Here is a 25,786-nt window from a genome sequence, read left to right as displayed (position 1 = left end):
TATGAGGTTTCTTTTTGGGGAAATAAAATGTTCCAAAATTAATTGTGGTGATGGTTACACAACTCTGAATATACTGAGAACCATTGAATCATGCATTTTCAGTGAGTGACTTGTACGGCATGTGAATTAGAGCTCGATAGAGGAAAAATGGGGGGGGAGCATATCAGAGTAAGTCTTCAAATGCCATACACAGAGGCAAAACTCTTTTTTGAATTTAGTCACAACTTCAACCAGGAGTTGGATAAACACACATACGCTTAGAGAGCGACCATTACGTGGTTAGGGAATAGGAAAAAAGCCTTTATTGTAAATGGAACCAGATAAACAAAGCGCTCTTATTGGCCAACCTTCAGGCTAGGGGAATAGCCTTGTTACACAAACCCATTCCCCATCCCTGACCGTCTTTTATTCTATTCCTTTCCCTTTGTGTTTTAATAGCTGAAGTAGCGTTCCTTTAGCACAAGACCAAGACTGAAGGTAGCCCGCCATTTTGTGGGTCAGAAACCTAAAATACTTATCTGATTATTAATATTTCGAAGAGTTGGGAAATGCCTATTCTTCCAATATGTCACTCGGATTCTTCATCTCAGATACAACTAGTATTTATATATAAAAAGCCTGGGTTGTTGCGCTGACCTATTTAGTTTGTTAATTAACCAGTGAGTCACCTCTAGCTCTATGATATGGTGGTCAAGGTTCCAAGACTGTTGCTACCACAGCTGCTTTCTATTTCGTTTTTAAAAAGATGGTTACAATATTTATATAGGCAGGCAGATCACATAAATATGATAACAATAACAATCCCGTCCATAGACCCGATGCCACTGGTGACAGTAAACACTGTCGATGGTGACTTGTTCCTGTCTTATAATATGCTCAAAGACCACTGAAACAGAAGCTTCCAGGGGGAACTGGATTCAAGCTGAACTGTGAAACAGTCGATATAGCAGAAATGCGTACTTTGATGTGAATTAATTTGTAGAGGCTAAATCACTTCATAAAATCATTCAACCATATAAATGGTGATACCTGATAGATGCCGTGTTTCCAAACACGCGTTCCTGGCCTCCTCCAGTCTAGCCCACCTCGCCCTCAACAGCTCGATGCTCTCAGTCTGAAAGTCGGACAGAGGAACCTAGTGAAATTGTGGCACGACCTGGAGAACCCAGTGGCCATGGGACACACAATTATCCTTAACACTTCCTTTTGTCTCCTTAGTCATCGGTAACTCAGGTCCGGTCTTCCCACAGAATGTCTCTTGTTCTTGTCATTTCTTCTCCATGCTGGTTCTTACCTAGGAGGTTAGGGTCTCTGAGCTAGATGATTGCAAATTGATTTCCGTATTTCCATCTCTCTCTGCCTCAAAAACACTTGACAGCAACACAAAGGATTAAATATCTTAAAGTAACATTTAATCAAGTGATCTCTCTGTCTAAAATCCTTTGCCTGGCTCTCCCATGTTTACTGAGTAAAGTCCAAACACGATTAGCCTGGCATTCAAGGCCTTCCACCAGCTAGGGCCAAGTTTTCATTCTAGATTTACACCATCTATCATTCCCTTGGACAAAACTCATCTCTTCGCCATCCCCTGAACTTCTGCTAATTCGTTTCACGCCTTTGCACACTATTTTCCTCCTGCCCAGAATACCCACTCATTTTTGAAAGCCTGTTCAGAACTCCCTTTCGGCCACGAGACCGTCCCTGAACACCACAATCCAGTGACGTCTCATTCCTTGGATGTGATACAAGTTATGGGCAGTGGCCTTGACCCGGAGATGCTCACAGACAACTGTTCCTGGCGTATGTTGTCAATTCTTGCATTATATTTAATTTTGTGTCTATCTTGCCCCCACTATGTTGCCAGCTCCTCGAGAACAGCGGTCACTTAGGATACTGGACAAAAAATTACCCATGGTCCGTCACGCTGTGCTGGGGGCCGTGGGGAGACTAGTTATTGGCTCAAGAGCACTCCAGTTTCCCCGAGATGCCTCATTCTCACGTAGCAGCATTTGCGCCAGGTGCCGGCTCCTTACACACACCAACCAAATCTAATGACTTCAAAGGTGACATGAACTCTCTGGGGTTACTCCAGGGTATTAAGGAATTACAAACTGCTTCTGAAATATTCCTGAATCCCCTGTGAAAATACAAAAGTAAACCTTCAATAAATAATGTCACGCTCCCCTAAAAGCTTGAAGATGACCTGTAAAGAAAAACGGCACGCCAGAAGCATTATCTCTAAGGTTTCCTTCGTCACAAAGCATTAAAAAAGCCAAGGCTCCCAGCAATCCATTTAGACTTCCGTGTCTTTTTCCTCCTCTGAAAAATCGGCTGAACTCTATAAGAAAAATATGTCTAGACCTTAAAGTTTACAGGAAAGGCAGCCAAAATTATATGGAAAATTCAAGCTCCGAAAAAAGTTCTTTACATCTTGGTGACTCCTGAATGACGTCAGGAGTCTGAGAGGTCTTCAAAGTTAGAGATGGAATCCCTAGCTAGCAGTCATTAGATCTGCGGTGGGTACGTACCCCGACCCCCCCCAATACTGCAGCCATCCAGTTCTTTCAAAATACTTGCTGATCTTGTGCACTGAAAAGAAAAATAGTCATGATGAAAAAATGCCTCCCCGACTCTGATACCTTGAAAGTTTTGAAGTCGCATAGGAGGCACTGACTGTAAATTCTTGGAAATGTTTTATTTAGCTTTACGGATAGCCCCAGAGGATGAAGCTCCGGGAACAAATGCCACTTCCTAGGGAAAGCCAGGTCGCATGTGACTCCCTTGTCCTGGAAGCAGAGAGAGACCACCTTGATCACCTAGCATGACTGGATCAAAACGTGAAGGGACAGTACGTTTGGTATTTCTATGTACAGTCTGTCCTTGTGAAAGTCCCCTTTAAAAATAACCCTTCTGTTTCCTTTAGTCTCGCCTTGACCACTAGCAGGCAGAGGTTCAGATTACCTCCCCAACTGGAAACATCCACGTTTTATGGAAATCTTATCCATTTTTTTTTTCTCTCCAAGGATCAGTAGGATCATGAATTGAGCTTCCTGTCAAGAAAAATGCTAAGTTCAAAGTATTATTTCCTTCACTTCTAATTACAAATAAGCTTTACCTTTTATTGTGTTCCATTATACAATTTTACACAGTACCATTATCATCTGAAGCAATAATTAAGCAAATTGAATTAACGTTTTTGAGCTCTACTTCTCCGTATATAGATTTTCCTAAAAAAGTACAAACCAAGCACAGTGGTGCAATTTTCCAGGCACTTTCAAGTTGCTTAAATATTTACAAATATGTAAGCACCCTGTTTGAAAGCATGAAAATTTTGGTGTCAGGATGAAACACTCCGTGTATATCAAATCTTCAAATTGTAACATTTGTGCAGCTCTGATTATTCCTGAGAAAGGTCAGTCTTGTTGTCGCTTTGCACATGTCCTCAGATTTCTGCAGCGTATCTCGGGGAACCATAACCTCTGTCGCTTGATGTACCACTAATTGCACAAAATACATGTAACGTGTTGCTCATCCAGGGGGAATGGATCGTGTCTTCTTGTAAGATCTAAGGCAAAGAAAAAAATCGGCATGTTTATCATGAAGCAAAATAACCACGGTCAAAAAAGTATGTGGATATGAAATTACAGGCATATTTCAATTTGTCACTGACACGCAGCTATTTAAAATGACATAAAACAGAAAGAGCAAAGAATAACATTACCGACTTAAGTCTTCAAAGCTGTATTACAAAGGCGGCATAGCAAAAAAGCAGAAAAAAATCTGGTTACTCATTAAGAAAAGCAAAAGACTGTAAAATGCAAAATCCAAGAAAAAGTGACAGACAATGCAATCTTTAAAATATATATTTTTTTAAATGAACGATCATAACAAGGGCTCCTAACAGTGGTTCTCGGAATCACCCGTGGGGCTTTTCAAACACACAGATACCCATGCTCCTTTCCTGGAGACCTTGGAAAATATTCTTAAATAAAGTCACAAGTGCATATTTCTGTTCTAAAGACACACTAGAACTATGTAAGTTAATTGATACAGAAGGCTTTTCATGGAAATGAAGAACTTCGCACATATAAAGTGTAAATTTTATATCCCGTAAGTATATAAACATATATATTCATATCGGTATAGATATTTGAAAAACTTTCCATTTTGTGTGATCAAATACGCTTGCTTAGATGGAAGAAAAGAAGGGGTGCCTGGCTGGCTCAGTTGGTAGAGCATGCGGCTCTTGGTCTCAGGGTCATGAGTTCAAGCCCCACGTTGGGTGTGGAGCCTACTTAAAAAAAGATGGAAGTAAAGAATACCATATACATCACATCCAACCTCTATACTGTATGATCCCAACTTAGGTCTCAAGCTTTCAATACTTGGTTCTCAAGTTAGCTTTGAAACTTCAGTGTTAAGCCCACAAACTGGTCTATGGTGACAGTAATGAGTCCTGTCATTTGTGTTGCTACACGTTAGGTCTTATAGAAAGTCCATAATAGAGAAATTTCCTCTTACAAAAATCATAACTCATGACACTAATCTGGAAGCCAAGCAGAGGTTTAAGAGATGACTAATTGTTTATTCACACCTGTCAGATGTGACAACACAATATGGAACTCATTGTGTAGAAAACAAAACATACCAGACCCTACAGTGGCCACCACTGACTCTAACGAAATCTGCAATTCATAATTTTAAGCTAATATAAAGCCCATTTTAATTTTTAAAAGATTTTCTTTATTTAAGTCTCCTTTTAAAAGTCAAAAGCTTGAAGAAGTTTCACAAAGAACTGTATATTTTGTTACACTCTGACAGATTACATTGAAGAGGGCGAAGAATATGGAGACCGTATCTCTTCTGTCAAGTAATCGTTTCTGGGGTGCAACAGAATAATTTATATTGTACCATACAGCTATACTTTGCCTTATTTTGTATTATTTTATCTTTCTTTGGGAAATAATGTATCTCAAAGTGTAGGACTGAATAAAGGCCCTCTTTTGTGAGAATCTAACAGGAAACACTGAATGATAAAAATTCACTGTAACGCCAACAGGGCACACCTAAATATGATGCATTATGACAGGACAGCTCGCACAAATATAAACCAATAGAAACTGAAGATTTTTCAATAAAACAAGACGAAATCAGAGAGGGAGACAAGCCAAAAGATACACTTAACCATGGGAGACAAACGGAGGTTCTGTGGAGGGGAGGGGCGTGGGGGGATGGCATGAAGGAGGGCACGTGATGGGATGAGCACTGGGTGTTGTATGCAACTGACGAATCACTGACTTCCACCTCTGAAACGAATCATACGTTATGTGCTAATTAATTGAATGTAAATAAAATAAAACTTAAAAAAGAAACTAAGATTTTTCTTGGTTATCTATCAATATATAATATCAAGGGTCTAAAATACTGGTCTTTCCAACTCAATAAAATAGCCACGGTTTATGGGAATCAAATGAGAGAGACAGGGGCGCCTGGGTGGCTCAGTTGTTAAGCGTCTGCCTTCGGCTCAGGTCATGATCCCAGGACCCTGGGATTGAACCCCGCATCGGCTCCCTGCTCAGCGGGGAGTCTGCTTCTCCCTCTCCCACTCCCCCTGCTTGTGTTCCCTCTCTCACTGGCTGTCTCTCTCTGTCAAATAAATAAATAAATAAATAATCTTTTAAAAAAATGAGAGAGACAGATGGGAAATAGGACAGCAGATTTGCAAAATCTACACTTTGGGGGGAAAGGAACTTTATAAAATGGCTGCTTTAAATATCTTGATCACCTATATAATAACAGTAAACTGAATAATCTGTTTTCCATTTGAGTAATTTGGAGTTTCAGGCTAGGTCATGCAGTTGCGTGCAATATACGACACACTGGCTTAAAACTATGTGTGTCGTTGTTGTATCTTTTGTGAAGGAGTTTTTGCTGATTTTCTATGGACTACGAAGAATAGAAACCCATACACTGGACAGCTCCTAGGAACAAATTATGTCGTCTATCTGCCTCAGAGCAGTGATGGCACAGAAAGGTATACACCCCTCCACTACTCATGGGCTGAGCTCGAGACACAGGGAATAAAGAAATTGGAATGATTTCCTCCCTTCCCAGTCCTGATCACCCGGCTGCTTTGGGAAGAAGACAAAAAAGGATCCCTGAACACTGAACAGCAGAGGGATGCCTTGGAACCGTTTGTACTCCCTCCTAAATGGGCTAATAGAAGTAAAGATGGCAAAAAGAAGAAATAGAACACTGACTCCGGACTCCTCAGGCCAATGAGATTCCCAGACATGGAGACTGGGCAAGTAGGAGACTGGGGTAAGCAGTCTCACTGAACAGGTGGGATGATGAAGGTCTGGCTGACTGACATCTTCATGCTGAGATGACAGTGGGTGGCAAATGAGACTTCTGGCCATTCAGTGCAACCTTGTGCTAACTGTAACTAAATTTCCCACAGCAAGCAATTGCTGAAATGCAGCTACCAGGACAGAGAAGGTTCTGGAATGAGCTTTGAGACTGTGTTCTCTAAAGGGTTGTAGTTATCCTTGTTTCTTTGAAGAAGCCTTGCTTTCTTAAAAAATCAGAGTTTGAAGAGTTTCAGAAGCAAATATTTCTCTTATTGGCTGTTTTCATGAGTAAGGAAGGGAACCTTGATAGGCTTAGTCGCTGAGGGACTAGACCATCGTGCTGGGACTTTTACAAACATGTTGGAGACATTAAAATACTTGAGTGACGATTCATGTAGAGAGTGGTCAGGACTCCAGCATAAAAATGAAGTTTACCAGGATCACCCAGGAGTACATGGGTTTAAGACAAACAGGTGTCTAAAAAGTCCTGGGGTGCCTGACTGGCTCAGGTGTATAAAAGTCCTAACTACTTAATTGTGACACAATGTGGCTGTAAGTGGTCAACGGGTCTTGGCTTCCATATTTTTCAGGTTGTGGTTTTACTAAGTTAGCTGCAATTGTCACAAACACTCAGTCATAGATGAAAATGCTAAAACAGGGGCGCCTGGGTGGCTCAGCCGTTAAGCGTCTGCCTTCTGCTCAGGGCGTGATCCCAGAGTCCTGGGATCGAGCCCCACATCAGGCTCCTATGCTGGGAGCCTGCTTCTTCCTCTCTCGCTCCCCCTGCTTGTGTTCCCTCTCTCGCTGGCTGTGTCTCTCTCTGCCAAATAAATAAAATCTTAAAAAAAAAAAAAGAAAGAAAACACTAAAACATTTCTCACATTTTGGAAGTCCCTCAGTATCTCACCTAAACGATAGTATCTACAGTTTCTTACGGCCAAGATAGAGATATTCTTTTAGGGATTGGGCTCCTGTGCCAATCATTTCACTTCTCTAGGACCTTCTTGAGAGACTCTTACCCACGTTTCCAGTAGATCAATTCAGATTTGCTCAGCTAGTTACTTCTAATAGCATTGTGGCCCAAAGAACAAAATGGCTTATTACTGATAATTGCTTTAGCAATTGCTTCAGATAATTATTTCAAATTCGATTTGCATTATATCTTTTAAACGATTAAAGATAATAGGAAGAAATTTGAAAATACAGACGGAGTAATTTCAAGGTAACGCATTTTGAAAGAATAGACTTTGCTAAGTAACACTTCAGTGGCCCCAGATCATGTTTTCATTTTTAACTACCCTAATACTTGCCTGCTCGTGGATAATGTCAGACAATTCTTTCACCATGTCTCTGAAATTTGACTTGAGCCCTTCATGGTACTCAATTTGATCTTCTTTAATTAGCCGCTCATTTAGTTCAAGGGCAATACTGCATGCCTGTATGAATTTCCTGTGGACAGAGCGCAAAGAGAAGGGTTTCATCATTTATTCCTAGAAAGTCTCGCTGACCATCAATTTGATACTTGCTTTAAACGTGGCTTGCCTAGAGGGAAGATTGGAATCCTGTATTTTCTCACTGTGTCTTTGCTAACGCCACTTCCCAAGTCCGAAATACCTTTTCCTTTCTTTCCCACCTTTCCCCTTTGGTTTCTTACCTCCTTTAAAACCTGGCTCAAAACATCAACCTTCTAGAAAGACTATTTGCTCAGCCACATGATATTAAATCAGCTAAACTTGTGCTAACGTTAATTTGCATCTGTAGATAATGGGTCGTGCATTCAGAAATAATTTATTTGGGGCTACTATGTACCCAGTACAGTGCTGGGTGTTACAGGCAGGAATTTTGTGTCCTGGGCTGGGAATGGGGACAAAGATGGGGGGGATGGGTGAAATTGGTGAAGGGGATTAAGAGGTACAGACTTCTTGTTATAAAATACATAAGTCACGGAGATGAAGAGTACAGCATAGGGAATACAGTCAATAATATTGTAATAACGTTGTATGGTGACAGATTGTGTGACCACACAGCATGGCGAGCATCGCGTAATACAGAGAATTGTCAAATCAGTATGTTATACGCCTGAAACTAATAACATTGTCTGTCAACTGTACTTTAATAATTTAAAAAAGTGGGGACAGAGTTGACGACTTATTGTAAAAGCATTTGTCCATCATCCATGCGTTTGTGTGTACTGTCCATAATCAGAGCGTAGGTCTTAGGGGACAAAGTACCTCATTGCCCATTGGGTTTGTATCCCTGTCATAGCAACTAGTAGAATCTTTCTGCACACGCCAGGCATTAATAAATATTGGCGAATGAGTGCCTACTGGCTGTTCTGCAACCTGGAACAGCTGATAACACGCAGACTGGAAAAGTACATGGAATAAGTCAGGAGCAAATGAGTGGATGAGTTGTCATCCTTCCTCTTAGCCTATTTTACTCAACTGTCTCTCTTATTCTGAATGTAAACTTTATATATATATATTAAGCAGATTGTTTTCTAATGCAAGACCATTCAGACATGCCTTAGCCTACAGGGACACACATGCGAGCCACGGTATCACGTGCCCTGGACCAGCAGATTCCAAGCGGACGTAAGGACACAGGACAGGAGAAAGCCTATCTAACCCTTCCAGTTCCACTTTTATTCCTACCCTGAATGGTCTGAAATGCTGCAAGATGAAGTCGATCAGGCAAGGGAGGAAAGCACACAGTCGAATGCGGGCTTGCATTTGTGCCACAATATGCAAAGCAATAAGGTAAATTGGCATATCTCATCTCTCGGGGATGCTAGGACATTGTTAGTGTCGTGCCCCGAGAAAGAGATAGTGTGTTTCCTCGCTACTTGAAGTACCGTTAGAAGGTCACTCACATATTGTAAAAGAGAAAGGAGAATGTCCTTTTTCGCAGGGATGTTATTGGGTGAATATTTTGCTTTCTGTGAAGAAGAAAATGGCGTAAAAGGGTAGAGGACTCAAGGGAAAAGGACACAGCACTTACCTAAACATGTCTTTCAACTCATTTACTTTCTTAGGTGGATATTTGCTAGCTTGACTATCATTTAAGAAAGCCCTTGCATACGCTAATGGACCAGCATTTACCTAAAGAACAAAGAGAGAAAAATGAGAGTTGTCAGAACGCGATCGAAAAGTAATTTCTGCCTTTCTCTTTTTATTTTTATTTTTTTCTTAAGATTTCATTTTTTTTTTAAGTAACCTCTACCCCCAACATGGGGCTCGAACTCACAACCCCTGAGATCAAGAGTTGCATGTTTCCCCAACTGAGCCAGCCAGGCGCCCCAGCATTTCTCCTAAAAAAAACAAAAAATAAAAAACAAAAAAAAACAAAACCCTAAATCCATTAAAAATCTACCTCTGAGGACCCCATTAACTATTCTTACTAGAAGTTTATTGGAAAAAAAAGACTAAAGCAGATCATCTGCAAAGACGATATTCTAACAAGTGACTTAATGACTTTGGCTATGGAAACAGAGCGTGGCTGCCGCCACGGGGTTTGTGTTAAAGTCTTCTGCCACAGCACAACACTGACGGACACTGAGCCTAATGTCTTCAGGTTCACTGAGAACGGCGCACGGGTTTTCGCCCTCAGTAAGAGCCGAACGCACAAGTGCCATGACTGCTTGCTCTGCGCCCTTATGAAAGCAAGGCACCAGGAACCACTGAGGACACGCTCAGGAACCTCTGAGGACACACTCAGCAGCCCACATACCTGCACTGAAACGCAGCCCTGCAATTTCAGCTGGAGCTGAATCATGTCCACGTCAGCAGAGGAGCAAAGTGTTTTCAGCTCTGCCGTTTTATCTTTGATTTCATCAGTAGCAACATCAATGGGCTTTAAATTAATCTGCTGTTCGTAGTTTATAGGGATCCTCTTCTTCACATATGGAAAGGAGTTGGAAGCTGTTAAAATGTTCACATTGATTTATTATCTTGAAAAAAAATCATGTGTTCAAACAGCCAAGTCAAAGGAAAAAAACCTCCATTGCGCTTAATTGCCCCCACCATGCGTTCTCAAGACAATACCCTAAGGTATCAGAAAGCACCTTATTACTTCGGGATTGAGGGGAAAATTCTCGTTACGAGACACCCTGCAGCAATCAGTCACGAGTTACATATGGGGCAAGTATGGGATATAACGTGGCCGTGTTTGTGCAAGCTAGTGACTGAACAGCAGAACAATGAAGGGTCACAATTGCAGTTTACATCTTCCTGCTCGCCAGCTGCTACTTGTGTGTATCAAAAAGAACCAAGTCAAACAGAATGTTATCACGCAAAGCCCTACTTACTAGTCAAGATTGTACGGCGCTTGCATTGTTCCTCTACACAGCCTTGCTTTTTGCCGGATAATGTATAAGGAGCTTCAAAAACAAATCTGTTGATATTATGGTTTCTTTCAAACTCGGTCTTTCTCTCTGTGAGTTCCTTGTCATCAAAGTAGGGCTTCACGTATGTGACTTGGATATGAGCATATTTTGGATCGAGCTCTTTGGCATTTACCTATAAAGTAAGAAAGTTTTGTTTTTTATTCGATGGAAGGGAAAAGGGGGTAAATGTAAGCCACTAACTCCTTTGAGATCAATTGGGGAATGTTGTTATTATGATTGTGTTCCCAACTGGATATACACCTGGAGGAGAGCTTTGTTCTTTTTTGAAGGATAATTTCCTTCTGATTATAAAGAAATTACAGAAACCTATTTGGAAGTTATAGGAATGGGGGAAGAAAATAAAAATCATAATCCTAGCAGTCAGCAAGGACCATTATTCACATTTTCATATATCTCCTTCCAATCTTTTCTCTAGGCACATATTGTTTACAAAGCTGAGGTCATACTAAACACTGTTTTATAATCTGATTCTTTAAAAATATCTTTAAAAGGTTAACTGCACATTTGAATTCTACCTTGATAAAAACATATGACAGAGAGGATTCTGGGAAGGTGGTAGAGCACCGGACTCTATCTTCCTACCTAGACAACATTTACGCTGGCAGAGTCTGTCTGATCTAACTATTTTGGCACTCTGGAGTCTATTGAAAGCTTGCAACTTGTAGGGGAAGGCTTGGACAGAAAACAGCAGTGAATCTTGATTTCGGTCAATTTCAGCTCTTGGCGCAATGGCAGCTGCTCATATCCTACTCCCCAGCCCCATGTTCCTGGAACAGCGTGCAGGAGCCCAGATGGCAAGAAGGACCCTGTCCTCCAGATACCGGGGATCTGTGCTCCAACTGCTGTTTCTGGTCACAGAGGTACAAAGGGGCTGTGGCCATTTTTTTAAAAACCTTTTTAAAAAAAGATTTTATTTACTTATTTATTTGACAGAGGGAGAGAGAGAGAGAGAACACAAGCAGGGGGAGCAGCAGGCAAAGGGGGAGGGAGAAGTAGGCTCCCTGCTGAGGGATCACGACCCAAGCCGAAGGCAGACACTTAATGGACTGAGCTACCCAGGTGCCCTTGCTGTGGCCATTTTTGTTGTACTTCCCTGCCCCCTGGCTGAAGTGACTTCCAGGGGATTTAAAAGATCTCTCCCCTTTATTTTTCTTTTTCCCCTCTCGGGAGCCAGGCATTGAAGACAAGGACACTCAAAAGCAACAACATACAGAAGGGAAATTAGAAATGCACCACGCATGCCCAGGGGAAGCCATGAGTTCAGAAAAGACCTGAGAAGACCCTAAGTTTACACCTCAGGCTGATCCACGGCACAGAGACAGCCTACAACAATTAAAACCCAAACCCAGCAAATCCTGGGAAAGGGGGAGAATCTGCCTTCCAGAATGACCACAGTATCAGATCCAAATGTCCAGTTTTCAACAACAACAACAACAAATCACAAGGCACCTGAAGAAATAGACAAGTGTGGCACATTCAAAGGAGAAAAGCAACCCAATGGAAACTTATCCCCCAAAAAGACCTGAGAGTAGACCTACTAGAAAAAGACTTTAAAACAACTGTCTTGATGACCAAGATGTGGAGAAAGTCAAGAAAACGATGTATGGACAAATGTCAGTATCAACAAAGAGGTAGAAAACTTAAAAAGAAACCAAACAAATTTTCGAGGTGAAAAATATAATAAGTAAAATGAAAATTCACTAGAGGGATTCAAAGGCGGATTTGAACAGACAGAAATAATATCAGGGAACTTGAAGATATAACAATCATGTGGAACATCACCCAGTGGACCAACACACACATTGTAGGAGTCCCTGAAAGGAGAAAAGATGGAAAGGGGCAGAGGTAATATTTGAAGAAGTAATGGGTGAAAACTTCCCAAATTTGAGAAAAGGCATGACTATAAAAATCCAAGAAGTTCAAAAGATTCCAAGTAGGGTAAGTCAAAGAGACCCACAGTGAACCACATTAAAATCAAACTGTCAAAAGCCAAAGACAGAGAGAGAATTTTGAAAGAATCAAGAGAGAAGCCACTCATCACATGTAATAATTTTGTTTTCTACATAATTTAAGAGACTAATGTATTAAAAAATTATTTGTTTATTTTTTGGACACACAATGTATAAAGATATAATTCTCCACATCAACAACTGAAAGGGGTAGGGATGGGGCTGTTAAAGAAGCAGATTTTTTTGTATGTTCTTGAAGTTAAACAGTTATAAATTCAAATTGGAGTGTTATAACTTTAGGATGTTAAATATAATCCCCAAGAAAACCACAAAAATAGAGCTGAAGAATACAGTCAAAAGGAAATGGGAAACAGATTGACCATTTCACTATAAAAATTAATTAAACAAAATGAAGACAGTCATGTAAAAAATGAGATACAAAATAGCTATAAGGCACATAAAACAAATAGCAGAATGAAAGACGTCTCTCGTGATCAGTAATTACTTGAAATGTTAATGGATTAAAATGAAATCAAAAGAGAGATTTATAGAATGGATGAAAAATTATGATCCAACTATATGCAGTCTACAAGAGATTTATTTTAGATCCAAAGACATACATGGGCTGAAAATGAAAAACAGAAAAAGATATTTCATGCATATAATAACCAAAAGAGAGCAGGGGTGAATATACTAATATTGAACAAAATAGACTTGAAGTTTTAACAGGTCACAAGAGACAAAAAAAAAAAGGACATTGTGTATTGATAAAAGGCTCAGTACAGCAAGAAGACAAAACAATCATAAACATCTACACACCTAATAACAGACCATCAAACTATATAAAGCAAAAATTGACAGAACTCAAAGAAGAAACAGTTTTACGATGATACTTGGAGAATTTAATACCCCACTCTCAATATTAGATACTGCAAGCAGACAGAAGGTAAGTAAGGAAATAGAGGACTTGAAGAACACAATAAACCACTACATCTCCCAAACATATACAGAATACCCAACAACGATATGCTTTCTTTTCAAGTGCACATGGGACATTTTCCAGGATAGACCGCATGTCAGGCCACAAATTAAGTCTCAATAGATTTAAAAAGACCGATATCATACAAAGTATTTTCTCTGAGCACAAAGGGATAAAGTTAGAAATCGATAACAGAAGTAAAATAGGAAAATTCATAAATTTGTGGAAATTAAACACTTAAAAAAATCAATGATTCAAAGAAAAAAAATCACAAGGGAAACTAGAAAATACTTGGAGATTAACGAAAACAAAATCACAAGACACCAAAACTTACAGGACACAGCAAAAGCAGTGCTAAGGAGGAAATTTATAGTGATAAACACAACATTAAGAAATGGGAAAGATCTCAATTCAACAACATAATTTTACAACTTAAGGAACTAGAAAGAGAGGAACTAAACCCAAAGCTAGCAGCAGGAAGGAAATAAAGACTAAGAAGAGGTAAATGAAATAGAGAATAGAAAAATAGAGGAAAGCAATGAAACCAAAGGTTTGTTCTCTGAAAAGATCAATGAAATTGACAAATCTTTAACCAGATGGACTGAGAAAAAAAGAACACTCAAAATTACTAAAATCAGAAATGAAAATGAGGACGTTACTACCAATTCTATAGAAATAAAAAGGATTATAGGCGAGTACTATGAGCAACTGTACGCCAACAACTTAAATAACTAGATGAAATGAACACATTCCTAGAAACACAAAACCTACCAAGACTAAACCATAAAAAAAAGAAAAATCTGAATAGATCTATAGCTAGTAAGGAGAGTGAATCAGTAATCAAAAATTTTCTGATGGGAGCCCCTGGGTGGCTCAGTCTGTTGGGCAACAAACTGTTGATTTCAGCTCAGGTCTTGATCTCAGGGTTGTGAGTTTGAGCCCCATGTCAGGCTCCATGCTGGGTGTGGAGACTACCTAAAAAATTTTTTTCTGGGGCACCTGCATGGCTCAGTCAGTTGAGTGTCCAAGTCTTGATTTTGGCTCAGGTCATGATCTCAGGGTCATGGGATCAAGCCCCATGTTGGGCTCCACACTCAGTGCAGAGTCTGCTTGAGATTCTCTCCCTCTGTCCCTCCCCCTGTTCTCTCTCTCTCTTTCTCTCAAATAAATAAATAAATAAATAAAATCCTAAAAAAATTTCTGATGAAGAAAAGCTCTGGACCTGATGTCTTCACTGGTGAAGTCTACCAAACACTTAAAGAAGAACTACCCCCAATCCTTCTCAAACTCTTCTGAAAAACTCAAGAGGAGGGAACATACCCTGAGTCATTCTATAATGTCAGCATTAACTCTGAAACCAAAGCCAGACAAAGACAGTACCAAAAAACTACAGACCAATACTCCTATGAACATTGATGCAAAAATCCTCAACAGAAGACTGGCAAACAGAATTCAGCAGCATATTAAAAGGATTATATGCCACAACCAAGTAGGATTTATTTGTGGAATGCAAGGATGGTTCAACATATGAAAATCAATCAATGTAATACACCACAAAAACAGAATGAAGGGAAAAAACCCTACGTGATCATCTCAATTGATGCAGCAAAAGCATTTGACAAAACTCAACATCTCTCATAATAAAAATACTCAACAAGCCAGGAACAGAAGGGAATTTCCACAATCCAATCTAGGGCCCCTATGAGAAACCCATAGTGAACATTATACTCAATGCTGAAAGGCTGAAAGTTTTTCCTCTAAGATCAGGAACAAAGCAAGGATGCCCACTTTTGCCGCTTTCCAACATGGTGCTAGGAGCACCAGTGAACTGCACACAGAAAAGTGGTCAAAATAGTAAATTTTATGTTATGTGTAACAAAAACATATTATAGTTATTATAGTTCTATATGGTCATTAGCAGGACTTTTTTGAAAAGAAGATTTTATTTATTTATTTGAGAGAGAGAGAAAGCATGAGTGGGGGGAGGCAGAAGAAGAGGGACAGGGAGAAGCAGACTCCCTGCTGAGCAAGAAGCCCCACGCAGGGCTCGATCCCAGGACCCTGGGAACATGACCAGAGCCAAAGGTAAACACTTAACCAACTGAGCCACCCAGGTGCCCCAGTCATTAACATGACTTTTAATGGATGTATGGATAGACACAATTTATAGGCCCAGTCCCTCATCAATAGAGTCTTAGGTTGTTTCTCAATTTTTTGCGATTGCAAAAAATGCTCTGATGAACATCCTTGCATTTAAAACTACGTGCATTATTTTCCGATTTATTCCTCAGCATAAATTCCTAGAAGAGAAGTTGCTTCATTAAAAGATTTACATGGTTTTAAGGATTTTGATATATATGACACAGTTAACCTACAGAAAAGTTTACCAATTCGTACATCCGCAAGAAGTGACTGACATTGTAAGGGTGGGCACTCTTGATGACATGAATCCTTTCTTAGGTCTTCTGGTCCTCCAAAGGGACCACGGGAAAGCAGAATAGTTCTTTTCCGGAGACATAAACTATGGTAGTTATGGACCATTTCGTGAAGAGCCTAAATTCCACGTTAAGAAGCTATGCTGCTGGAGGCAAATCTCAGAGCTGTCCCTGCTAGACCTTCCATCTGTGGGCCCTCGATACCCTCCCCTCCGTCAGTCTCCCCACTAACCTGACACTGTGCCCAGGCCCCTCTTTCAGTGTTCTCCCAACTCAATTTGACTTGGGCCTTGGTTGTTGGTGACTTTGTCAATGTCATTGCAATTTATGATAGCCCTTTCTCGTGTTTGGCGTAGAAAATGAAAATTGAAACAAACAAAACAACAAAAACCTCTCGGGGAACAGTCTCTGTATGCTTTTTTTCCCTCCACATATTCAGGAGGACATCCAGGGCATAGAAAGTTTCTTAGCATCTCTTAACTTCTCCAAATCCATTCTATTTGTTCTTACGTAAAAATCTAAAAGCCTATCTCCAGAAGCCTTAACCTTCTTTTCTCTTCCAGTAAATAGCTAGATTTCTCTACAGAGAACAAACTGGGGGCACCTGGGTGGCTCAGTGGGTTAAGCGTCTGCCTTCAGCTTGGGGGATCCCAGGGTCCTGGGATCGGGCTCCGTGTCACACTCCTTGCTCGGCGGGGAGTCTGCCTCTCCCTCTCTCAAATAAATAAATCTTAAAAAAAAAAAAGAACAAACTGATGGTTGCCAGAGGGGAGGGGTGGGGGATGGGCAAAATGGGTGAAGGAGAGAGGGAGATACAGGCTTCCACCTATGGAACGAGTAAATCACGGGAATAAAAGGCACGGCACAGGGACTATAGTCAATGACACTGTAATCGCGTTGTATGGTGACAGGTGGGAGCTGCATTTGAGCATTAAGGTATAAACTTGCAGAATCCTGTTGTACCCCTAAAACCAATGTAACATGGTGTGTCAATTAGACCCGGGGAAAAAAAAGACAGATTTCTCCTATGAAACCTCAGGAGATAGTTGAGGTAATTATCTAGGCTAAGACAAAACACAGAAGGGAAATAAAAAAGAGGTCAAGCTTGACTTTAACCTTATGAAAGTAAAATACGTATATGGTAAAATGTTCAAACTGCCCTCAAGGGTATACAGGAAAAGTCAACAATTTCTTGCTATGTAAGACTCTAGTCCCTCTCCTCAGGGGTAAGCATGGTTAACAGTTTTGTATGTCTCAGTCCAGAAATTTCCTAAGCATATACAAGTTATTGTGAACATCAATTTACACACCAATGTGATTATCCTAGCCATGATTTCCTGCACCTCACTCTTTTCCCCCCTCAGTAGTATATCCTGATAGGTTCAAATCAACACCTCCAAATCTATGTCATTTTTTTTAACGCATAGGTTAGTGTATCCTTGTGTGGATAATACCATTTCTTTAGCCATATGGACATTTAGATTGCTTCCAGGTTGCTATACAAACTTTGCAGCAATGAACACCTTTAATCATACATCTTTATGGTGGTGGGCACTTACAAGATAAAATCTTTTTTTTTTTAAAGATTTTATTTATTAGACAGAGATAGAGACAGCCAGGGAGAGAGGGAACACAAGCAGGGGGAGTAGGAGAGGAAGAAGCAGGCTCATAGCGGAGGAGCCTGATGTGGGGCTCAATCCCATAACGCCGGGATCACGCCCTGAGCCGAAGGCAGACGCTTAACTGCTGTGCCACCCAGGCGCCCCACTTACAGGATAAAATCTTAAACATGAGGGGTGCCCGGGTGGCTCAGTGGGTTAAGTGTCTGACTCTTGATTTCAGCTCAGGTCATGATCTCAGGGTCGTGAGATCGAGCCCCGGGTCGGGCTCCATGATGGGGGTGTGGAGCCTGCTTCAGATTCTCTACCTCCCTCTGCCCTTTCCCCCCTTTAAAAAAACCCTTAAACATGAAATTGTCGGATCCAAGGAAACATATGTTTAAAATATTGGAAAATATTGCCGAACAGCTCTTCGAACTGTCTGTGCCCTTCAGCAGATTTTGTTCTTTGGCAAGGTACAAGAGTGTTTTTAATTTTTACTTGCACACATTGAGAAAGAAATAAGGACGTTCAAAGTAGCAAGTGCTTCATGAGGTCTGTTGCCAACGGAGAATGCCTCCCACATTGTGCACACAAATAATGTCAGGAGTCCAGCTGCTTGAGACTGGTTTGTCCCTCACGCTGGCTCGCCGGGTTTTCAGAGGCAAAATAAAGCAGAAAACGGCATGTTGTTCAGCAAGCCTGGCTTTCAATTAACTTTCCATTTATAGTATCAGTTGTGTGGCAACGAGCCTGAGACTATCTGGCTACAGGGAGATAAAATCTTCCGTTGTCTTAACTGAATAAAACAACACAAAATAGTGACACGGATAAAGAAAGAAATAGAGGGACGGTGCCAAATATTAATGACCTTAGGACCTACCAGCATGTCTACTTTGAAATGTCTCAGGCAGAGAGTCAAGGTAAAAACATCTCCACGAGAGATGAGTTAAGCCTACAAAGTGAAGAGATCATTTTCATGACGGGCTGTGATGTGTCCTTACCATGGCCACGAGCCTTTGGCTCTGGCGACGCCGTCCTCTCGCGCTAAGTCGCCTGCATCCTAGTCACTCGGTAAATACCGTGGTGGCCTGCAGATCCTGGACTGGGTGGGTCCTTCCTGCCCTAATGACCAGCTCTCGTTCTGGGCACATCTAGGGCGACTAAGAACGGTCAGGCATTCCTACAGTGCTTTCCCCAAATGGTGCCTACAGGACACCATGCATCTCTAGGGAAGAGCCTCTCTTGCTGGAACCTTTTCCATCCTGCCCTGGCAGGGCCTGGTGGCATGGGTAAGCTTTAGAGCGAGGCCAAGGGATCGCTCCTCAACTTACTTCACTGCACATGTAACTACTGAACTAAGGCTAGCTTAGAAGGAAATGCACTAAAGGCACTACTATTCTCTCCATTTTACTAATGAGAAAAATGAGGCACAGAGAAGTTAAGTAACTTCCCTATGATTGCCTCGCTAGCAAATTGCAAGAGACTGGAGATTTGGGGTGCCTGGGTGGCTCAGTCGGTGAAGCGTCTGCCTTCAGCTCAGGTCATGATCCCAGGTCCTGGGATCGAGCCCCACTTCGGGTTCCCTGCTCAGCAGGGAGCCTGCTTCTCCCTCTACCCCTCCCTCCTGCTCGTAATCTCTCTCTCATGCTCTTTCTTACAAATAAATAAATAAAAATCTTAAAAAAAAAAAAAGAGAGGGAGAGAATGGAGATTTGAATTCTGCTCTCTCTGGCTCCAAAACCCCCATCCTTTCTTTCGCTATCTGGACGGGCTCTATTTCCATACTTCTCCCTCAGCAGCTAAAAAACAAAAAAGTCAGCAGTGTACCACGTTTGGAACTCATAAACAATGATTTCGAAATGCAGGGTATATGTTACCTTGTCAGAATCCTGAATTATTTTCACATTCTCTGTGCCAAATTTTTCACCATAAAGTCTCACGAGTCTCAGGGAAATCTCTGAGAGGCCGGTGAGCTTTGGTTCCTTATAGATGTACTCCTTCCCATCTTCTTCTTCAAAGAAAGACTATTGTAAAGGGAAACACACAATCACTTATAAATAGTGGGAGCAAGCATAGCGCTTAAACGAAGTGTACAAAATAACGAGCAAGAATATATTTGAAATACATTTTAAATCGTACCAAACGCCACGTGGTGTGTATTCACTCTTCTAGTTTCAAATAAGTGAGAATTTTCAAATTTGCCATCATAGGGACGTATAATTGGTCTGAAGATCTCCACACTAGGGTTTTTCTCACTCCCTGTCATACTTACGTATTTATTTGAAAGCTTGCAGTGCTATTTAATACATACTTTAAGAAGTTCAACAGAAAATGAAACCGAGGGAAAAATTCAAATCTATGTTGGACTCTGACCTAATGGATTTAGAGAAGGAAACCAGAGTGACCTTTACACTTACAGAGGCTTCCGGCTGCTGTGATCCACCCTCTATCTAGACAGAATCCAAGAGCCAACACCCGCGGCTACAGCAATCTCACAATTCAAAGGTGAATGTTTCAAAAGAAAAACAACTTTATGAACGGAAGTATACTTACTTGGCCATAAAAGGCAACTCTGAAGAAAGTCCCTAAAAGTCTTTTTTTTGTATGCATAACCTCTAGAACTTTTGTGTAAGCTCCATGAAGAGTTCTATAAACTTGAGTAAGTTTCTGAAAAAGGAGAATATACAAATCAGCGGGGTGGGGGTGGGGGGTCGGGGAAGCAATGCTATTTCCTTTTCAAAATGGTTTTGTTGGGGTCCCTGCCCCTTTGTCACAATTAGGCAAAATTCCTCAACCATGTTAAGTCTCAGGGTAGGGGGGCGCCTGGGTGGCTCAGATGGTTAAGCGGCTGCCTTCGGCTCAGGTCATGATCCTGGAGTCCTGGGATCGAGCCCTGCATGGGGCTCTGTGCTCTGCAGGGGGTCTGCTTCTCCCTCGCCCTCCGCCTCTCCTCTTACTTGTGCTCTCTTTCTCTCTCAAATAAATAAATAAAATCTTAAAAACAAAGTCTAAGGGTAGAACTGGAAATGATATATACGTATCTATGTATTTCTAAATATCCTGCTTCATTTCATGCACATCTCAGTGGTAATGTCTACTTTAAACATATTGTACTATTGACTATTTTCTCTATGTTTGAATTAGTTTAACTAAAAGAGAAGCCAAATGCTTTGCTTGAGCCCTTATGGCAGAGATGGGAATTAAAAACTTGTGCAAAAACTTCTGGAGATAAAAATAAATGCAGATAGAGTCGAGCTCAGAGAAAGAGCAGAAGCTGGGGGCAAGTTCCCTCTCCCATTTTTGGATGACGAAGCAGAGTGGAGTGATTTAGCAACGGGATGCCAGACAGATCTGGATCCTTCCAGTCCGAGGCACAGATGGCAGGCCCAGGAATGTAGCAGACCACCAGGAGAGGAAGCCAAAACAAACAAACAAAAAATGCAGGGGCACCTAGGTGGTTCAGTTAAGCATTTGCCTTTGGCTCAGGTCATGCTCTCTCGGGGTCCTGGGATCGAGCCCTGTACAACCCTGCTCAGAGGGGAGTCTGCTTCTCCCTCTCCCTCTGCCCCCCCGGCACTTGTGCTCTCTCTAAATTAATAAAAAATCTTAAAAAAATGCAGTTATAAAAATAAGAGTATACACCTCAGTGAGGACTGCTTTTATCCAAGCTCACAGAAGTGTGCAAAGAACATACGCATCTGCACACCCAGAAAAAGGGAGTACGTTGTGCAAAGAACATTATTAAGAATGTGAAAAGACAACCTATAGAATGGGAGAAAATATTTTCCAATTACAGATCTGATAAAGATTTACTATCAGAAAATATAAAGAACTCTCAGGGGCACCTGGGTGGCTCAGTCCGTTGGGCGTCCAACTCTTGATTTCGGCTCAGGTCTTGATCTCAGGGTCAATGGGATTGAGCCCCTTGTTGGGGTCCGTGCTTAGTGGGGGGTCTCCTTGAGAATCTCTCTCTCCCTCTACCCCTCCCCCAACTCGCGCGCATGTGTGTTCTCTCGCTAAATAAAATCTTAAAAACAAAAAAAGAACTCTCACACAACTCAACAACAAAAAGACCAACAACCCAATTTAAAAATGGGCCAAGGTCTTGAATAGACATTTCTCCAAAGAAGACATGCAAATGGCTAACAAGCACATAAAAAGATGTTCAAAATCATTGGTCATAAGGAAATACAAATCAAATACCACACTGTGATAACACTTCACACCCACTAAGATGGCTTTCATCATGCAAAACCCAAAACAACAAGCGATGTTCAGAATGTGGAATGTACACATTGCCGGGGGGAAGGTAAAAGGGAAAGCAGTTTGGTGGTTACTCCAAAAGTTAAACAAAGAACTATCCTATGACCCAGCAGTTCCATTCCTAGGTATATACCCAAGATCAATGAAAACATATGGCCCCACAGAAACTTACACATGAATGTCTATGACCGCAACTATTTATAACAGTCAAAAGGGGAAACCAACCCAATTGTCTGCCAGTGGATAAATGGATAAACGAATTGCGGCATATCCATGCGACGGAGAATCATTCAGCCATAAAAAGGAATGAAGTTCTGATCCATGCTACAACTCAGATGAACCTCTAAATATGATGCTAAGTGAAAGAAGCCAGACACAAAAGATCATGTCTTTATTAATCCCTTTTTATGACACATCCAGGATAGGCAAATCCATAGAGACAGAAAGCAGATTAATGGTTACCAGGGAATGGCAGGTGGGGTGAAGAGTGATTACTTAGTGGGTAGGAGGTGTTTTTCTGGGGTGATGAGAATGTTTTGAAACTAGAGAGAGGTGGTCAGTTTGGAATATCACGAATGTACTAAATGATCCTGAATTGTGCACTTTAAAATGGTTAATTGTATGTTCTGTGAATTTCACCTCAATAAAAAAAAAAGGGGGGAGCACAGAAACAGTTGAGCTCAATTGGAGGGAAATCTTCCTTATCTTTATGGCTGTTATCTGTGACACTTTTCAGCCCATCCCATAAAGATACAGTGAAAAATTATACATCGGTGTCCTAGAAACAATGACTACATCTCGTGTCGAATGCCGGGGGATCTGCACAGACCTTTACAAGCCTCCAGGGAAACAGGAGTGGTGTCCCTGTAGAAAATATCATTTCCTTTCACTTGTAGAGAAGATATATTTTTCTTTCTTCCCTATTAGTTGATTGAGTGGCAAAATGCTCCCTGGGTTTCTAACAGCCTGATCTTTGAGCTAGTAAGAAAGTGGTCCTATGGGCATTTTACAAAGGTTCTTAGGATGTAATGCTCTGATAAAAGGAGCAATGCCATTTCTTTTCTTTTTTAAAGATTTTATTTCTTTATTTGAGAGAGAGAGAGGGAGGGAAGGAGGGAGAAGCAGACACCAAGCAGAGAGCCCGACGTGGGGCTCGATCCCAGGACCCTGAGAACATGACCTGAGCTGAAGGCAGACGCTTCACCAACTGAGCCACCCAGGCGCCCCTGCCATTTGTTTTCTTGTCTCATGGGCTATTCTTTGCCACCTCTATGAGCTAGGTTTAATTATTCAACTCTTGCTTACTAATAGAATCACTTGAACTCCATTATGACCTTTCAGGTATATCCCATAGACACCAAAATTATGGCAAAGAGAAAAAGGCCTAGAACCTGGGAAGAAAAAGTGAGTTGGATCAGAGCCAGTCTGAAGCAGAGATTAGAACACTATGCAGGTGGTATTAAATGTGTTTCCCTTCTGGAAACTTCTTCAACAATGAACATGTACTTGCTATACTTAAGAATAAAGAGCTTTGCTTTAAAAGGGGGGGGGGCTTGAATCCTAAATCACCCCTACCCAGCACAGTAGGGGTAGAAATGATGACAGACTCAGAGACTTGGATATAAAACATTCCGATTCACTGTGGGTGGCAACAGGTGTTCATTATACTACTAGTCTTTATTAATTCCCCTTTATCAACAGCTTTGGCTGGCAGACTAAATTGGAAAAACTCCTCTTGGTAGGACTATTACTAGTGTCTTAATTACCTCCCCCGTTGTCAGCTGCCAGCACCTTTAGTCTCCCCATTGAATTGCAAAGAATAGGCGAGGCCTATGCCTCTTCTCAGGCAGACATGGAAATTTCGTAGCTTTTTTGAGCAAAGGTTTGGCGAAGACAACACTGAAGTTTTTATGCCCTGAGGGGAAAGGGGGGGATTGCTAGATGAAAAGGTTTTAAGAACCACTTATATAATCGAAATGTAAACTTCTATTTTGGATGTTTTACCTTTCATTTCATTTGGAAATTTTATAGGAATGTATAAGGTAGGATTCTCATTTTAGGTTTTCCCAGCAGTTTGAAGGACGGGAACTTTCAAATTGGACAAATGTGTCAAAACAACACAGTTAAGTATCTATATTCTAGAATAAAATCCAAATGCCATAATACAATGAACCTTCTAATTTTCAGAGGACACATAGTAGAGGGAGAGTGACATAACTACCTATTTTTTTCCCCAATACCCAAATAAAACATAGTTGAGGCCAATGACACAAAGGTTTAAACTACCTACCTCAAATTCACGACGTTTCTCATAAATTGGAATGATCAACTTGGAAATCTCAGAAATTACTTCGTAACGTTCTGCTTTCCATAAGCCATCCACACATTGTTCCAGCAACTCCAGCAACACTTCCTGCATTAAGAGCAAAAGGCAATCAGGAATTAGAGATGGTTTGAGGGTTCTGGGCAAATAAATCCTGAACCAGTTCAAGGTCACAGAGAACAAACAGAATGTGCACCGAAGGAGTAGGGTTTAGGTAACTCTATTTTCTAAATCAAATACTTCGAATATTTGAAATGGAAACCCTTCTTAAAAATATGAAAGTAACCCGACAATAGCGAAGTGTACCTATTTATTTTGCTTACTCACACAATGAAGATGTTAACTGTACTTACAAATGTCACCCATTAAGAAGGAGTATCTTTAAAAGGGGATGCATTGTTTGTTCCAAACGGAGCGAATGAATGTCTGATGGGGTAAATCCCACTAAGCCTATGAATGTTCATTGTTTCTTTTTTATACTGAAGTTATATTTATACGTCATATAACAGTCTTAAGAAGATTTGACAACTTTCAAGCTCTTGTGTTAGCGATATGGATGTTTATGAAAATGAAGCAATTTTGGTAAAGAATGCTTCCTTCCTGACTGTTGGCCCTAAAACTGGGGAGAATGAGAGGATAATAGCTCAAGATTGAGATCTCTGACCTTGCCAGAACAATAACAGCTGTGACAAATTATTTTCTGACCCACCATCTCACGTTCTCAACAATGAGAAGATGAAGCCCATGGCCGCTGCTAGCCACGGGCCTTAACAGCTTGCTTCTATCTCGAAGAGATGCTATTGAGATTTACAGAACTGAACGCTAGAATGGCTCCTCCTGTATGCTCTTTGGGCAATTTTGAACTCAACTTCTTCCTAAACTGGTTCTTTCACTTGTGTTTTTCCTACTCAGCCAGGGGCAACACCCTATGAACCCTTCGTTAGAAAACTCAAGAGTAGTTTTGATTCAGCCCCTGGGATGGGCTCAAGTGTGTCCCTCAAAAAGGGATGTTGAAGTTCTAACCCCCAGTTACCTCAGAATGTGACCTTATTTGGAAATAGGGTCAGTGCGGATATAATTAATTACGGCAAAATCATACTGGAGTAGGGTGGGCCCTTAATCCAATATGGCTGGCATCTTCACAAGAAGACGGAGGCTCAGGGAGGACGCCATGTGACTACAGTGGCGGAGTCTGGAGTAACGCAGCTTGAAGTCAAGGAACACCAGAGACCAGCTAGGAAGTGGCGAGGAAAGATTGTCCCCAGAGTGTCAGAGGGGAGCATGGTCCTGCTGACACCTTGATTTCAGACTTCTAGATGCTAGAGTTGTGAGACAATACGTGTGTGTCCTTTGTTACGGCAGCCCTGGAAAACCGATGTACTCTCTCTCCACTCCTCCTCTTGTCAGCCCATCGCCAACTTCTGCCTGTTTGACTTCTTAAATATTTCTCAAATCAGACCTTTCCTCTCCACTTCTACTCT

The 25,786-nt window shown here is 41.2% G+C and overlaps 1 protein-coding gene across 3 annotated transcripts in view; it reads right to left on the bottom strand.

The window, feature by feature from the left end:
• Nucleotides 1-279: 279 nt before the first annotated feature.
• Nucleotides 280-25,786, bottom strand: part of DOCK11 (dedicator of cytokinesis 11) — a 186,565-nt gene continuing 161,058 nt past the window's right edge. For all 3 annotated transcript variants that reach the window (XM_034649107.1, XM_034649105.1, XM_034649106.1), the window contains 8 exons: nucleotides 24,273-24,395; nucleotides 20,273-20,386; nucleotides 19,597-19,743; nucleotides 10,657-10,867; nucleotides 10,080-10,270; nucleotides 9,351-9,451; nucleotides 7,661-7,799; nucleotides 280-3,565 (listed from right to left, as the gene is read on the bottom strand). In XM_034649107.1, coding sequence (XP_034504998.1) covers nucleotides 3,443-3,565; nucleotides 7,661-7,799; nucleotides 9,351-9,451; nucleotides 10,080-10,270; nucleotides 10,657-10,867; nucleotides 19,597-19,743; nucleotides 20,273-20,386; nucleotides 24,273-24,395 — 1,149 coding nt within the window. In that variant the 3' untranslated portion in view covers nucleotides 280-3,442. The remainder of the gene's footprint in view (nucleotides 3,566-7,660; nucleotides 7,800-9,350; nucleotides 9,452-10,079; nucleotides 10,271-10,656; nucleotides 10,868-19,596; nucleotides 19,744-20,272; nucleotides 20,387-24,272; nucleotides 24,396-25,786) is intronic.

The sequence above is a fragment of the Ailuropoda melanoleuca genome, chromosome X (assembly GCF_002007445.2).
Source record: "Ailuropoda melanoleuca isolate Jingjing chromosome X, ASM200744v2, whole genome shotgun sequence".
Classification (NCBI taxonomy): Eukaryota; Metazoa; Chordata; class Mammalia; order Carnivora; family Ursidae; genus Ailuropoda; species Ailuropoda melanoleuca.
The sequence above is the reverse complement of the archived record's forward strand: the minus strand, read 5'-3'. Positions and strand labels throughout refer to the sequence as shown.